This window comes from Vitis riparia, chromosome 9 (assembly GCF_004353265.1).
Source record: "Vitis riparia cultivar Riparia Gloire de Montpellier isolate 1030 chromosome 9, EGFV_Vit.rip_1.0, whole genome shotgun sequence".
In the NCBI taxonomy this organism is placed as follows: Eukaryota; Viridiplantae; Streptophyta; class Magnoliopsida; order Vitales; family Vitaceae; genus Vitis; species Vitis riparia.
Genome location: NC_048439.1, coordinates 3,948,405 through 3,964,475, shown reverse-complemented (window position 1 = coordinate 3,964,475; position 16,071 = coordinate 3,948,405). Strand labels below are relative to the sequence as shown.

The 16,071-nt window shown below is 35.5% G+C and overlaps 1 protein-coding gene across 2 annotated transcripts; it reads left to right on the top strand.

Annotated features, from left to right (window-relative positions):
* The first annotated feature begins 1,361 nt into the window (after positions 1 to 1,361).
* On the top strand, positions 1,362 to 15,364 carry LOC117921707 (tRNAse Z TRZ4, mitochondrial-like). 2 transcript variants are annotated; one of them, XM_034839666.1, is made up of 16 exons: positions 1,362 to 1,818; positions 3,390 to 3,479; positions 4,672 to 4,716; positions 4,845 to 4,899; positions 5,091 to 5,134; positions 5,242 to 5,754; positions 5,833 to 6,101; positions 6,301 to 6,448; positions 6,552 to 6,602; positions 6,695 to 7,098; positions 7,200 to 7,881; positions 8,236 to 8,523; positions 10,829 to 11,575; positions 11,822 to 11,977; positions 13,660 to 14,634; positions 14,858 to 15,364. In XM_034839666.1, the coding sequence occupies exons 1-16, from the start codon at positions 1,438 to 1,440 to the stop codon at positions 14,897 to 14,899; spliced, it is 4,890 nt and encodes a 1,629-aa protein (XP_034695557.1). In that variant the 5' UTR covers positions 1,362 to 1,437; the 3' UTR covers positions 14,900 to 15,364. The 2 variants fall into 2 exon arrangements, with proteins under 2 accessions (XP_034695557.1, XP_034695556.1); XM_034839665.1 differs by lacking the exons at positions 1,362 to 1,818; positions 3,390 to 3,479; positions 4,672 to 4,716; ... (7 more) ...; positions 7,200 to 7,881; positions 8,236 to 8,523 and adding an exon at positions 9,328 to 9,989.
* The last annotated feature ends 707 nt before the right edge of the window (positions 15,365 to 16,071 follow it).

Genomic DNA, 16,071 nt, shown 5'->3' with positions numbered 1-16,071 from the left:
ATTTGGTGCAATTTCTTCTATTATTAAAATAAATTATTTTTTTATTTTATATATATTTATGACTGAAATAAACTCATCCAAAAAAAAAAAAAAAATTAAAAATCTTAGGCATAGCAACTTTTGAAAATAGCCTTAAAATCAATCCAACCAAAAAAATGATTGTTACTTTTGTTTTCATCACATAAATAAAAAAGTTACTAAATCATAATTCAAGGATCATGTCAATATTCAATTATAATACAATCATGATGTTAGAATGATTTCATAAATATATAATTTATATATATTATTAAATTTATAAATAATTATGTTAAAAATATAGTATTTTAGTTTTTATTTTTGATATCATGATAAGAATAAATATAAATATGTTAATATTTTTTTATTAAATAACATAAATTTTTATATTATAAAAGCCAAAATATAGTTTTGTTGCAACTTTTTTTACCTTTTTAATCCTTATTACTTTTAATATTTACCAAATGCTACAACACAATCTTAAAGCAATGTTCATTCATTGACCATTAAGAATGACATTTTTATAATTTCATCCTAATTTCATGCCCCTTTCCCCACTTCAATCATAAACACCTATCTTCTCTCAACATCAATTACACTTCTTTTGACTAACCCTAAACCCAAAAAAAATGAGAAGATGGTCAAAAGATGAGGGGTGGCAGCTATCTAATTATAGAGAAGGAGACCAGAAAAAGTTTCACCAAATCCTCAAAAAAATTATCTTACAAAGGCCTCTATTGCAAAATAAGTTGGGTTTGGCTTAAGATAATGTTAAATATACAACACCCTACTTAGCTCTAAAATTTTGAATGAGATATGTGGTGTTTATTTTTTTACTAAATAGAAAAAGTTAAAATATTTGATTTTTTTTATTTAGTTAAAAATACCTTATTAATATTAATTAATATAATTAAAGTAAACTTATTATCAATAAATTTAGTTTAACTATATTGGTTGATGTTAATGAGTTATTTTTAGTTGAATAGAAAAAACCAAATATTTTGACTTTTTATATTCAACAAAAAAATAAACACTACCGTGACTCAGACTTAATAACAAATTGGACTTCAAAAATTTTAATATGAAGAGACCCAAGGACAATTTGGGAGTCCATAATGCTAATTGCTTTTGTCAAATGGACATTACTAAGATTACTTGTGATAACTTTGTAGGAATGTTGTGAAAAAATGTCAAAGATTGTGATCAGTGAAAGAACAAATGGAAAGTAGGTTAGGAAGAATTTTCCATGAAAATATTGTCCTCTCAAAAATGTAGAGACATCATGGTATTTAGACTATAGGGCATGTTTGGATGATAAGTCAATGAAAAGGAAAAAAAAATTGCAAATCTTCGGAGAGACTGGAGGAGAGGGTTTTGTGCTGGGTTCCTAAAACCCTCTGCCTATCCAATTCAAAAACAATGCCCCATCTCACAAGCTTCCGCCTCCTGTACTGCTCTCCTCTCCTTTCTCCATTTAAATCCCCATTTCTCTCTTTCTCCACCCTCTCCAAATCCAAGTCCCCTCTTCTCAATCCTCCTTCATTCTTCACTGTCCTCTCTTCTTCGTCTGGAAGGTATCCTAAACTCCGTCGTCACCCCCACCATCTGAGGAGAAGGAATAGCAGTTCTTTCAGGGAGACTAATAGGAGAGACAAAGGTATGTCAACGGAGGAGACTGAGTCTGGGTCTGTTGGGTTTAACAAGAGGAGGGCTGAGGGGAGAGACAAGAATGACAGGCCCAAGACCCTTCAGTTGAAAGCTCGGAAACTCAATCCTGTCAATACCATATGCTATGTTCAGGTAATTTTTGGGTTTTGACATTGGGGATTCTTTAATGGTGATGTCGTGGACTAGGTTTGCTGTATTTTATGGCTCGGAGAAGCGGGTATTTGGAAAATTCTCTACTCTGTGGTTAATTTGAGTAATGGAATTTTGGGGTACTTGGGACTTGGGAATTGGGATTGGGTTACTGAAATATTTGAAATAAATTCAAATTTATGTGCAATTATGGGCGGAATTGGTTTTTGTCTTTGTGAGCTTTCTTTAATGGTTATTGTGTACTGTGTAATTTGTATCTCCATTCTCCTGTTCATTTGGGTTCTCAATGTTAACTTTGGTAGCTAATTTGGATTTTGGGGTTTAATTACAGGTGCTTCCTTGCACTGGAGAGTATTTCAAAGTTTTAAATTTTCTAGTTAATTTGGGATATGGGTGAATTCAAATGGGCACATAAGAAAGCAAATCCAAATGGCGACAAGTACTCACACCTTCAAGACGATGAAATTGGCTTCTTTTTCAAATTTTTGAACGTGGCTTTCTAGGAAGTTAGCTGTATCAATCAGCTTCTTCTATCTTTATTTTTTGATAAGTAACCACAAGGTTAAGAGCCTTGTGCTCTACTGACTGAGCTAGACGGGCTTGAATAAATTCTCTAATGATATATTTTAGTTGTTTCATAATATCAAAGATGAGAGCTTTCTCAGTTTTCAGCACAAAAGAATATATTGTGGTGGTTTTGTCTACAATCAACCAAAAATTAAACAAGGGTTTGTCATTATTGTGTGGAATAACATACCGAAGTCATCTAGTAGGATTTCCCTGCTCCAGTTGGGGAAACCCAACTACCAGTTTAGTGAATAATTTTTTGAAGTTTGCTTTTAGCATGCTGTGATTTGGCTGTGCTGAGAAGCGGTAAACTTAGGACAAGGCTGTGATTTGGGAAATTTTTTTGAGAGTCCAGGATCTCAGTTAGTGATACTACTATGCTAGAAAAACACATACTTTGATTGCCTTAGGATTCTGTCCCTGATTTGCATAAGATAACCCTGTAATCAAACGATACATAATGGTGTTTCCATGAACTAGTTTATTGGAAGATATTGTCTTCGCTTTTTAGTGAAGAGGGTGTTGGAAAATGTTTCAACTTGCAAATTATTTTATTTTGGCGGGGCATTTACTAGGGTTTAGAGATTGTTTTATTTATTTCTATGTTTGAATCCAGGAAAATATTAAGAAAAAAAATGGTAAAGAAAATGATTTTCTCATATTTGGTTTTTTAGTGGAAAACATGAAAGAAAATCATATATAGTTAAATTAGTTAGAAACTTCTGTATTTTCAAAATATTTAGTCTTTGTATAGATGAGTTAAAATAAGTGAAATGAGTTTGAAGTAACATATAAAAATAGTTTATTGCATTTAAATCTATTTTTTTTTTCTTCATTTTCTTTCCTTCTACTTCTCCTCTCTATTTTCTTCCCCTTGCTTTTTCTTTCAAAATTTTGGGGAACTCAACATAGCTTAAAAGTTTGAAGTATCCGAGATGTCTTGTGGTTAAAAATATTTGATATCTTCTTACTTGCTATGATTGCAGATTCTGGGGACTGGGATGGATACACAAGATACTTCGTCTTCTGTCTTGCTTTTCTTTGATAAACAAAGATTTATTTTTAATGCTGGAGAGGTAAACATTTGGCAGCAGTGAGGAATTTCATCCACTGCTTAAATTTGATGATATAATTGGTTAATTATGATTAGAAAAGAAGAAGCAATTCAAACAATTATGATTCATGTGCCTTTCTGTTGGGTTTACATCTTATATGGGTTGTTTCATACTGTTCATTGTCACTTAGTGTTCTTCATGTTGAAACTTTTATCCTAGTGAACTTGTTTACATTTGGTTGAACCTGTGCATGAACCAGTTGTATTGTGGCATTGAACCATGAGGTCTTGGTCCTATCTTATAAAACAAAAAAGAAAGTTCCTTGTGAATTTTAGAGGAAGAGCCATAAAAGACTTATTTTGTTTTGCTGCTCTTGTTTACATCCATGGGGCAACTACTTTGTTACTGCTTGTAAGGCTAAAGAATCCTCTTCACATAATGGAATAAAATGAAGGCCATATTAATCAATTCCAATCTCAGAGGATGGATTTATCTACTGACGCTTTGTATCCCAATCAATTGAATTTTTTTTTTTTTGAATTAACTTTCTTCTTTCTTATTCTTTGAAAAAGAAAAAAAAACCCATGAAATGATTTGCCAAGCATGGATCCAAAACCGAGATTGAAAATAGTTGTTGTGAGCTATTATGCTTTATTTTACCTCCAAATGAATCTTTACATGGATTTAGAAAATAGTTTCCTTGAAAAGCATAGATGGATCATACAACCAAAATGAGTCCTTTTGACACTTAAGCTTGCTTGGTCTTTTTCCACTGTACTGTAAACTGATATAAGTGAAGGACTTATCTTGGAAACTGCCCCTTGTTGAAAGATGTTTTGCCCTCATATTTAATGCTTTTCAAATGTCAACAGTTGATGGCAGAGTCCATAGATGATTGCCATATAACCAAGTAACCTGGTTTTCTTTTAGTCTTTACAATAATTATTGTTACATTATCAGACACTGGTTGCTTGCTTATCAAAATTTTGTTGATTTATGCAACTGGAACTCAAGTTCTGGTATCCTGATTCCTCATATGGATGGTCCAAAATAGGCAAGGTTGAAGGATGTAAAGACCCTTTTGATATTTTGTAAAATTGTGTATAAAGTGATACTCAATCTACTTTTGGATTTGGCAGCTTCTGCTAGAGAATTTTATGAACCTCTTAAATGATTATATCCCTAACCTCTTAACGTATTAGTTTCTTTCCAGGGCTTGCAACGTTTCTGCACAGAGCATAAGATTAAGTTGTCAAAGGTATAAATACTTGAGAATACATATTTTGTTCCTTCTTTGGGTCTATATTTCAAGTTTCCTTCATCTTTGATGGAGGGAATTATTCCTCTAATTGCAGGAAGGCATTTTAACACTTTATCTTTGTTTAGATTGATCACATATTTCTGTCTCGTGTCTGCTCTGAAACGGCTGGTGGACTTCCAGGTCTGTGCCTTCATGGTCTTCTTTAAGTTGCACTTGCAACTGTGTTCCACTTATAAAAGGAGAACATTTGAAATACTCGGGGTGGAATCACATTTTCAAAAGCATTACTACTCTACTTCATTTTTTGATTTTGATGCAAAGTGAGGACTGCAAGAGAAACTGAATTGTTCCATTGTTACTCTACATCGTAGGGCTTCTTTTGACTTTGGCTGGCATGGGAGATGAAGGAATGTCTGTAAGTACCAGATTGATTTAATCTATGTTCATTTTCTTCCATAGAAGTTGGTCAGATTAATACTTTAACATGTATGACTATAATCTCTTCTTTCTGTTGCCTTAAAGGTCAATATTTGGGGTCCCTCAGATCTTAAATATTTAGTTGATGCAATGAGATCCTTTATCCCAAATGCTGCCATGGTCCATACTCGTAGCTTTGGGCAAGCTCTTGGTTCTGATGGTGCTCCTATTCCTGATCTTAGGAAGTTTTCAGATCCCATTGTTCTCATTGATGATGAAGTTGTGAAAATATCAGCCATTCTCTTGCGACCAAGTTGCCTGAAAGGATCTCAGATTGTGACAGAGGAACCCAACATGCTATATCCTTCTGAAGTAGGCATAGAAGGGAGAAGGGATCATCTTCAGGAACCAATTTTACCACATTCAGCAGGTGAAGACAGCAAAGCTGGTGCTATGGTGAAGCCTGGTGATATTTCTGTAATTTATGTTTGTGAATTGCCTGAGATTAAGGGGAAATTTGACCCTCAAAAAGCTGTGGCTCTTGGACTGAAAGCTGGGCCAAAATACCGTGAATTACAGCTTGGGAAATCAGTAATGTCAGATCGAAAAAATATCATGGTGGGTTTACTTATGGTGTTCTATGTATGTTTCATACTATTTGTTTTGATCCATAGCTTTGTTTTTCTTATTTTTTAGGTTCATCCCAGTGATGTGATGGGACCTTCTATTCCTGGTCCTATTGTATTGCTTGTAGACTGCCCAACGGAATCATATCTACAGGACCTTTTATCTGTGGAATCCCTCAGTAGTTATTATGCTGGTTCGTCAAGCAACCCACCAGAGAGTGCCAAAACAGTGAATTGTGTAATTCACTTGAGTCCTGCATCTGTTGTAAGGGCTCCCAATTACCAAGTGTGGATGAAGAGATTTGGTGCTGCCCAACATATCATGGCTGGACATGAAGTGTATGTTACTTATTGCCTACACAATCATTATCATCATCATCATCTTCTTAGTAATTCCTTCTTTCAGAAGCATATATTTCCTTACTTTGGTAGTTTGATTACTGATTCCTACGTGGTTGTTCATGCAGCAATTATATTTGATTAGTGATTCCTACTAGTTTGCTAATGCAGCAATTAATGTTTCTCGTTTTATGTGCAGGAAGAATGTGGAAATTCCGATTCTAAAATCTAGTGCAAGAATTGCAGCACGACTTAACTACCTTTGTCCTAGGTTCTTTCCAGCCCCAGGTTTTTGGTCTCTTCGGCATCTTAACCACTCAATTCCAGAATCGATTGCTCCAAGTGAGGTTTGTTTGTTGTCACATTGTTTTGACACGGCAATGATTAGTTTTTAGTAGCTACATTTGATCATGATTTGGGGTAATTGAACAGTTTGTTTCTTGTCTCCAGGGTTCTGTTACAAAGCTTTGTGAAAGCGTTGCTGCTGAAAATCTTCTAAAGGTATGAAAATTTTATGACATTGGACCAACTTGGTAGCTTAATTTAATGAGAGCAGATGAGATAGTAATAACATTCTCCCCTATGTGGGACAGTTCCATTTGCGCCCATATGCGCAGCTTGGTTTGGATAGATCTGGTATACCGAGTTTGAGCTCTCCCTCAGAAATAATCGATGAATTAGTTTCAGAGATCCCAGAGGTTGTAGATGCTGCCCAAGAAGTAGGCCAATTTTGGAATGGGTTTGGAGAAGCAAAAGGGGAGATAACTCCCATGCATGATGATAAAGTTATGATTGAAGAACCATGGTTGAATTGGAACACTCTTCCTGGTTGTTTGGAGAATATAACAAGAGAAGACATGGAGATTGTTCTTCTAGGGACTGGTTCTTCCCAGCCATCTAAATACAGAAATGTTACTTCTATTTATATTAATCTTTTCTCAAAGGGAAGTTTGCTCCTAGATTGCGGTGAAGGAACCCTGGGACAACTGAAACGAAGGTAAAAATTACTGTTTATGAATTTTTAAATGCACAATACTGTTGTTTTAGTTTCTCCATTACCCTATAACACTTGAATGGTTTTATGTGTTCTGAGAACAGATTTAGTGTAGAGGGTGCTGACAATGCTGTGAGGGGTTTAAGATGTATTTGGATTTCTCATATTCATGCTGATCACCATGCGGGTCTGGCAAGAATACTTACTTTGCGACGTGATTTGTTGAAGGGAGTACCTCATGAACCTTTGCTTGTTATTGGGCCAAGGCAGCTTAAGAGATATCTAGATGCATACCAAAAACTTGAAGATCTAGATATGCAGTTCCTTGATTGCAGGCACACCACAGAAATTTCACTGAATGCTTTTGAGCGCAGTTTTGAAACAAACAAGGAACACTCTTCTCCAGAAGGTCCAGTCAGTTTTGAGGATGTAAACAATAGAAATACAGTTGAGTTAATGAATCAAAATATTGATTCCTCTTTATTTGCTAAAGGAAGTCGTATGCAGAGCTATTGGAAGAGACCAGGGAGTCCTGTTGACCATAGCGTGGCTTTCCCAATCCTAAAGAACTTGAAGAAAGTGCTCTGTGAAGCAGGTTTGGAGGCTTTGATCAGCTTTCCTGTTGTGCACTGTCCCCAGGCATTCGGTGTTGTCTTGAAAGCATCAGAGAGAATCAATAGTGTTGGAAAAGTTATACCAGGGTGGAAGATTGTGTACTCTGGTGACACTAGGCCCTGCCCAGAACTAATAGAAGCAGCTCGTGGAGCAACAGTTCTTATACACGAGGCAAGTTATCACAAGAATTTGTGTTTTTTCATCTCATAAGATAATATTTTTTAGATTTCATTTTCTTCTTTAAGTAATATAACAGAATTTTATGAAGACTATTACCTCTGACATAATTGTCAACCTAGGGTTCTAGGAAGAAGCTTAGATTTGATCCCTAGAGTTATGTTGCTTTGGAATGATTTCTCGATGTCTACATGGTTTTTTTGTTATTGAGATTTCATAACAAGGTTATGGCATGCTTTAAAATATTAATTATCAAGGCAAAGGACCATGTTCATCCTTTGTCGGTAAAAAGTGAGGCAAAAGAAAGGAAAAATATGATTGACCACCTTGTTCTTGTGATTGTTGCAGGCAACTTTTGAGGAGGGGATGGTGGATGAGGCAATAGCAAGAAACCACAGCACAACAAATGAAGCAATCGAAGTTGGGAACTCTGCTGGCGCATACCGGATCATCCTTACCCACTTCAGCCAAAGATACCCAAAAATTCCAGTTTTTGATGATGCCCATATGCACAAAACATGCATTGCCTTCGACCTGATGAGTGTTAACATGGCAGATTTGCCTGTCCTCCCAAAAGTTCTTCCATACCTTAAACTCCTCTTTAGGAATGAGATGACTGTTGATGAACTGGAAGATGTAATTTCTGCAGGTTTGGCCTCTTAACAAAAGAGAAAAATGGTTCAATCATCAATATAATTAGCGTATTCTTCATCATGTTGATGGAAATTTGCGTTTTGTAAGATTTTGATTCTATGTGCTGCTTGTATACTTCTCTCTGCATCTGGGTTGTGTCCCTTTTGGGAGGGGGCCTTTCAGTATGTGGTATCATTCACAACATGAATATCAGGGAATATGAATATATGACGAGTAGACTCCATGCTCAAATCAATCAACAGGAGTGGTAGTGGGATGTTGACTGTAATGGCATTTGGCATTTTGAGATTGCACTTCTGTGGATCATCTTCTTACCACTTTAGAATAGGTTTTGTTTGAAGAAAAAAAAAAAAAAAATTATGGTTGCATTTATTAAAATTTATATATTTTTAAATTATTTAATTTTTATATTAAAGAGTTAAAATAAGTAAAATAAGTTTGAAGTAATCAAATAAATAAAATATTAAACATAAAATTTATTTTTAAAAATTTTAAAAATAAATTAAAAATATTTTAAATTTCTTTTAAAAAATATTATATATATAAAATAAAATAGGAAAATGTTAAAAATGTTATCAATGTGATTTTGTTATTTTCAATACTTAAATGATGGGTATAATTACACAATGGTGTGTATGTTATATCAAGTCTAGTATAAAATTGATTGTATTTTTTTAAAAAAATAAAATTTTAATTTATATTATTTTCGAAGTTTCTATTTTGAGAAAATGTAAATAAAAATTTCGACTCAATTTCTAAGCTATGAGGTCCAAAACCACTATTTGGGGCCGCGAGTGCTAACGTACGCGGGTGGAAGAAACCAAACTCTTGACGTAAACCACAGATCGGTGACTCAATTCCCAGACCTGTCTGCATTTTGTGAACCCTTTCTTCCCCTCTCCCATCATCAAACCCCCATTTCTCTCCATATCTTTCTGAAACTCTCTTTTAACTCCCTCATAAACCCTAATTTTCATCCACCCAAATCCTCCAATTGTGTGCATCAGCCCCTGTAGTCCGATGGTTTTGATCATTCCATCGAATCATTTCGATTATTCCATCAAATCGGTGCCTTTTTCTTGAATATTCCTGGTTTTGTACGGTTGTGATTCGATCTGAAACTCCCAATTCTGTATTGGCACATGCATGATCTTTCCTGGGGTTTGTGTTTCTAGGGTTTTGAATTGGGTCAAGATTCATTAGTTTCTAGAGATTAGAGTTTTTTTGAGGGGGTTTGAGGGATGGATTCGAGCAGGAGAGCTGTGGAATCATACTGGAGATCGCGAATGATTGATGGAGCAACGTCTGACGAAGACAAGGTCACGCCTGTTTACAAATTAGAAGAGATTTGCGAGCTCCTTCGGTCTTCGCATGTTAGTATTGTGAAGGAAGTCTCTGAGTTTATTTTGAAACGGCTCGATCATAAGAGCCCAGTTGTTAGACAGAAGGTATGGAATTCTGGATTCTCTGCCTCGTGTTAATTGTTATAAATTGATAGGCTGGGAACTGGGATTTGGTGGATCTTGATAGTTGAAAACTCTGTTTTTTAATTAATGGAGAGTCAGCTTTCTATTTGGGTGATGAGAAACTGCAGGGACCATAAGGAATTCTAATTTTCGTATTGGATTTCGTTTTGTTTTGGTATCTGAAAGTTGATGGGCTTAATTAAATCAAATTGCTGCATTGGGTTCATTCCGGTGAGGGCTTGTGAATAAAAAAAATATAAGATGCAAAATTTTGATCTGTTTTGATTTCCCTGCATTTTCTAGGCTGCCAAGCTGGATTAAGATGTAAAAATTTACAGGGTACCGGTATTGCAAAATATATTCATTTTTATACCCTTTACAATTGTTTAAACCAGAAAAATTTAGGCATTGATTTGGATCTTGAAAAGAATGAGGGAAAGGGAAGGAAATGCTGAAATGTCTTTAGAAATGAAGCAATTTTTTAGTAATTTTAACCATTTTTCTTTCCTTCTGCCTGTACTTTCATAGACCCAAACTGGGCCTTGGTTCTGGGTTAGCATGTCACGCAGATATGGAGCAGTTGAGTTTTAGGATAGTGTAAACAAACAAGTTATAATGGAAATTCATAAAGCCTATGCCTCATTGTTTCTCTTTTTCACTTTGAAGAAAAATGACTGACAACTGTGACAGTTCATCTCAGTAGTGCTCTTTCCATATTAGTTTTTATGGATTATTGTACAGCCATCATAAGAAATGTATTTTGGCTTTTTCCGTTGAGTTATAAGTCATGTTGGTTTGTATTTTTCTTGAATATTGTACAGGCTCTAAGGCTGATTAAATATGCGGTGGGAAAGTCAGGTGTGGAGTTTAGAAGGGAAATGCAAAGACACTCAGTGGCTGTGCGACAGTTACTCCATTACAAGGGCCAGTTAGATGCTTTGAAGGGGGATGCCCTTAATAAGGCTGTTCGAGACACGGCTCAAGAAACTATCTCTGCTATCTTTGCTGCAGAGGAAAATAAGCCAGCACCTTCAGAAGATCTTAATAGACGAATTCAAGGTTTTGGGAATACAAACTATGAGATGCCATCAGAAGATAAGAAATCATTTCTCAGTGAGGTAGTTGGTCTTGGAAGTACATCTATCAAACAGGGAATTAGTAGCATCACACAAGGTCATTCGCTAAGGAAGAATGATAATGGAAGCTACAAGAGTCCAAATCTTCGAAGGTCATTGACTACAGAAATTGAGTACCAAGATAGATATGGAGTTGAACATCAAAATGAAACCCAAAGTAGTTTTGGCAGCTCAAAGAATGTTTCTGGTGGGCCTTGGAACCAGGATGTACGAATAACCAAGTCAGAAACTACCAACGGAGACTCCAGTTCAAGCTTTGCAGAGAGTAAGACCCGTGAGGAGAGATTATTGGAAACAATAGTGACATCAGGAGGTGTACGTCTGCAGCCCACTCGAGATGCTATTCAGATTTTCCTCATAGAAGCTGCAAAGTTGGATGCTTTGGCTTTAAGTCATGCCCTTGAATCAAAGCTCCATTCTCCTCTGTGGCAGGTATGTTCCTTATATTGATATACTGGTTACTATATGCCCTTCCACAAACAAAATTTTCTTGTGGAGGTTTTTAATTCAACATTAAACATTTAAACTGGTTTGAAATTCCTATGGTTTGGTGTCTAAAAATGATTTTAAAACAAACATGGTGCAATTTTTCTAGCAATCAATATTCAAATGAAATGAATGCATACCCATTTTTTTTTCTTTTTATTTTTGATTAGTACAGTACTGCCTTCCTGTCAGGTGCGGATGAAAGCTGTTTGTGTGCTTGACTCAATTTTGAGGAAAAAGGATGAAGAACAGTTTTCAACTGTAGCATCTTATTTTTGTGAAAACAAAGATGTTGTGTTGAAATGTTGCGAGTCTCCCCAAGCTTCACTGAGGGAAAAGGCAAACAAGGTAAATTTCTATACGTTAGAAATGTATTTTGAGGTTCATTTTTCTTCTCTTCCCTTTTAACAGGAAAAGGAAATAATAGATGTTTGCATGTCTTTAATAAGATGATATGGTGTTAGGCATTCAGAATTCTTAGTGATAGAATTGTTTGGTTTGTAGTTATGATGGCTAAAGGCATGTAAGTATTTTTACTTATTTTTAAAAAGTAAAAGAAAAATGAAATACAAAGGGAGATATTGAGAATTTTGGAGGACTAGTAACATATAATAGTGGAAGGAGGGGTAAATTCAGTTTATTTATTTTTGTCTGTGGTGGCCCTGGTGGGAGGATTTCTCAAATTTATATTTGAGAAAGCCTTTCATCTTGTGTGCTTCATTGCCTGTGCTCGTGCTTGCATTTTCCATCATCTTCATTTGTCTATCCTTTTACTATTTCTTTCAACTAAGTTGTATTTATATTATTGCTGGATGCTATATGCTTGACTGCAGATCAATGTTATGGTGGGTAAATTAATTTATCAATGATGCATTTGTATGACTTTGCTGATGGAAGAACAGAATTTCTTGGGAAAAGGGGGATAACTGTACTATTATTAGATTTTAGGATTCAGATGTAGGATCATAGACGTACCATAAGCAGCATTCATTGTCTCACTTATTTTCAACAATTGATGGACATTGTTCTTGGTACCTATTAAAAAAAAATGGACATTGTTCTAGGTTATACTGAAAAATCGCTATTGAAGAATTATCAATCGTTGAGGCTAGATCTGGTTTCTCTCTCTCTCTCTCTCTTCTAGTTTTCTGTCTTTAAGTTGTCAGTTGGCCTCTTTGTTTGATAAATTTTGAGGTTGTTTCATGAATCCTTATGGGAGGGATGCTTGTCTTTTGTTGAGTATATTGGTAGGTTGTGGGAGTGATGCCAGTCTTTTGAGTTTCTATCACCAAATTGAATTTCTTGATTAGTAGTAGGAAATGGAATAATAATTTCCATGATAGTTGGGGTCCATGCATAGCAGTGAATGACATTGAACATGGTAAAATAATTATGCTAAAGCTAACTGGGTTTTGAATAACTTGAATTCGTTGATAATCTCATTGACCAACTATTCAACCAGGTAAAGCTCAGAATCATTGAAATGGTTACAAAAGTTTCTGGCTGACTATGAAATAGTGACTGACTAACAATTGCCTCTTTAGGTAACAAGGCCTGTACAAATTTCACATTTGCAATTTGAAAATATCAACAATCAAGTTCTATATTAAGGGAAAAAAATCAAGAGTTCAAAATGTTGCATTAGCTTTACTTGCTGCCTCTGTGATAAAGCCATTATTTTCTAATTTTGTCTTTCAGATTCCTAAAAAAATTAGTTTTCCCACTTCTCTTTCTAAATTTTCTTGCATGTTTTAGTCTCTTGATTGAAACTTGAGTCTGATTCAGGAATTATTGTACAAGTTTTCTTTCTCAAAGGAAATCCACACACTGGGTGGGGCATTCTTGCAAGATGTATCATGCTTCATTTTTGTTTTCATTCTTTTTTTCTTAATGAGGCAAAATTTGTCTTCCTGATGACTTTATACCTGATCTAAAACATTGAATAAGAAAACCTATAGTGGGGCCAGAAACTCAGTTCCATGAATCCTCGGAGTACATTTTGTGGTTGACATTTGGATTTTAATTGACAGGTGTTAAGCCTTTTGGGTGGAGAGCAAACAGGCAGCACAATGAGCCCTCCTGAAAAGCCACTGAAGACTGAGACAGCGCCTGCAGTTCAGATGCCTGACTTAATAGACACTGGTGGTCCAGATGATTACTATGGGGCAGAAGATTCTATAAAAACCCAAAGTGATCAAAGTGTACCAAATTTGACAACATCAACCAGCCCTCTAATTGATGATTTATTTGGAGATGGTCTTGGTGTTAGTGAGAACACCGGTGAACAAAAAAATGATGACGATCCCTTTGCAGATGTCTCATTTCTCAGTGGCGAGGCTAGAGAACAGGTAGATGACCTCTTTTCAGGAATGACTGTTGATGATAAAGTGGGTGCTAATGAGATTCCTAAGGCAGCGACTAGTAATGAACCTGAACTATTTGATATTTTTGGGTCAAATGCTGAACTTCCTCAGGAGCAAGAAAATCATAAAAAGGATGTTAATGATTTAATGGCTGGTTTATCCATTAATGGAAATGTCTCAAATACGACACAGAAAGGAATGCTTCCTGGGGCACTCTCTGAGACTGTGTTCTCAGATTCAAATAGTTACTCCCCCAAGCAAGTCTCCAATGATGCTTTGAATGGTTTTGGTTCTGAAACGGCTGGCATGAATGCAAATGCCATGTTTCCTTTGGGTTCAATGCCCTATAATATCCCTCCAGGCATTATGTTCAATCCAGCTTTTCCTTCTCAACCAATGAATTATAGTGCCATGGGGAATTTCTTTGCCCAGCAGCAGTTCCTAGCAGCAATGTCCAACTTTCAGCAGCTGGGGAACCTGACTTCTCAAAGTGCTGGCATGGGTCATGCTGGTGGAACAATGGAAGGAGGATATTCTTCACCCCTCCCTGACATTTTTAATCCACATATTCCTACTCAAAGTCCCACTGCAGTAATGACCAGTTCAAAGAAAGAGGAGACAAAAGCATTTGATTTTATCTCTGTAAGTTTTTGACCTACCTCTTCGCTACCAGTTATTTATTTATTACTATTATTTTCAGTGGGATGGTTTCGGATGATGCTGCAGTAGAGCAGGCACTTGATACATGCACTAGAAATTAGAAGGACGAAATCCTTCCATCACTTTCTCAGAGAAATATTGTGCAGCATTTCCATCTGTATTACTGATATCATGCATGCTGTGCTACTTCCCATCTGTTCTGCAGGATCATCTGGCCGCTGCTCGAGATCCAAAGAGGGTGATTTGAATTGGAGCTCTTATTCTGAACACATCAATGATGACGTGTTTATTTTTAGGCAAGTATATCGCAGCTGGTTATTTTCTTTCAACTGAGAAGCTGAATTCTTTTGCAATAATGGGACATCTGGAGATGTTAAAAGAGTCATGTTTCAATGAAAATAGGACTGTAACTTATAAAACGGGGAAAATCCCACAACTGAAAAGGAAAGAGAGTGGAAAAATTGCAGATTTGTGGTGTAGTGGAAGATGGAAGAAGAGTGAGAGAATGTGGTTGTGTAAGTTTGGTTTCTCAACTTTGGGTATTCTGTAAGTGGAGGCACTCCTTGCTTTTCTTTACGTTGTAATGGATTTGTAGAGTTGTTCTATGAGGAATGCTTGTGGTAGATACATTTGTTGGATTGAGGGATCTGTTTTTATGTTGATTCAACACACTTTCAGTCCCAATCTATTATTTGATTAGATTATTGAGTCACTTGTTTCTTTCGACTTTCCTTGCAATTTGTCGATGTAAATCAGGTTCAAATGTGATTGAAAAAAAGCGGAAAAAGATATTGGATAATGCTTTGATGCAGTTATTAACAGATTTTGGTTCAAATTTATGGGACATGTTGCCGTACAAACCAAAGGCATTGGTTTATTATTACTATTTTGATTTTGATGCCATCCAAACGTGAAAATTTCTTAATCACCACTGAAATTTCTTAATCACAGTTAAAATTTCAAGATGTGATTGAAAAAGGAAAGGGAAAAGATATTAGATGATACTTTTATGCCATCAAAGTATAACTAACTTTTATTTTGGAGTAACTAACAAATTTTGGTTCTATCTATGGGACATCTTGCCCTACGAATAGAAGGCATTCCCCTTCGTACAAAGGCATGGGTCATTATTATTACTATTTTGATTTTGGGCTATCCAAAAATGAAATTTAATTAGGGTTGTAATTTGAGCGGATTGGTAGGATTGATGATTAATCTGAGTCTAACCTGAACTAAGAAATAATCAATTTGAGTTTAACTCAAACCAATTTTTAACTCAAGATATTCAACTTAACTCTAACCTAACATTATTTCTATTACTTTGGTTTGGTTGGATTAGACTTGGATTAGTAGTAAATAGAGCAAAATTTCATTCTAAAAAAAAATGAAAGTTTGATTTAATATAATTTGATATTTTTT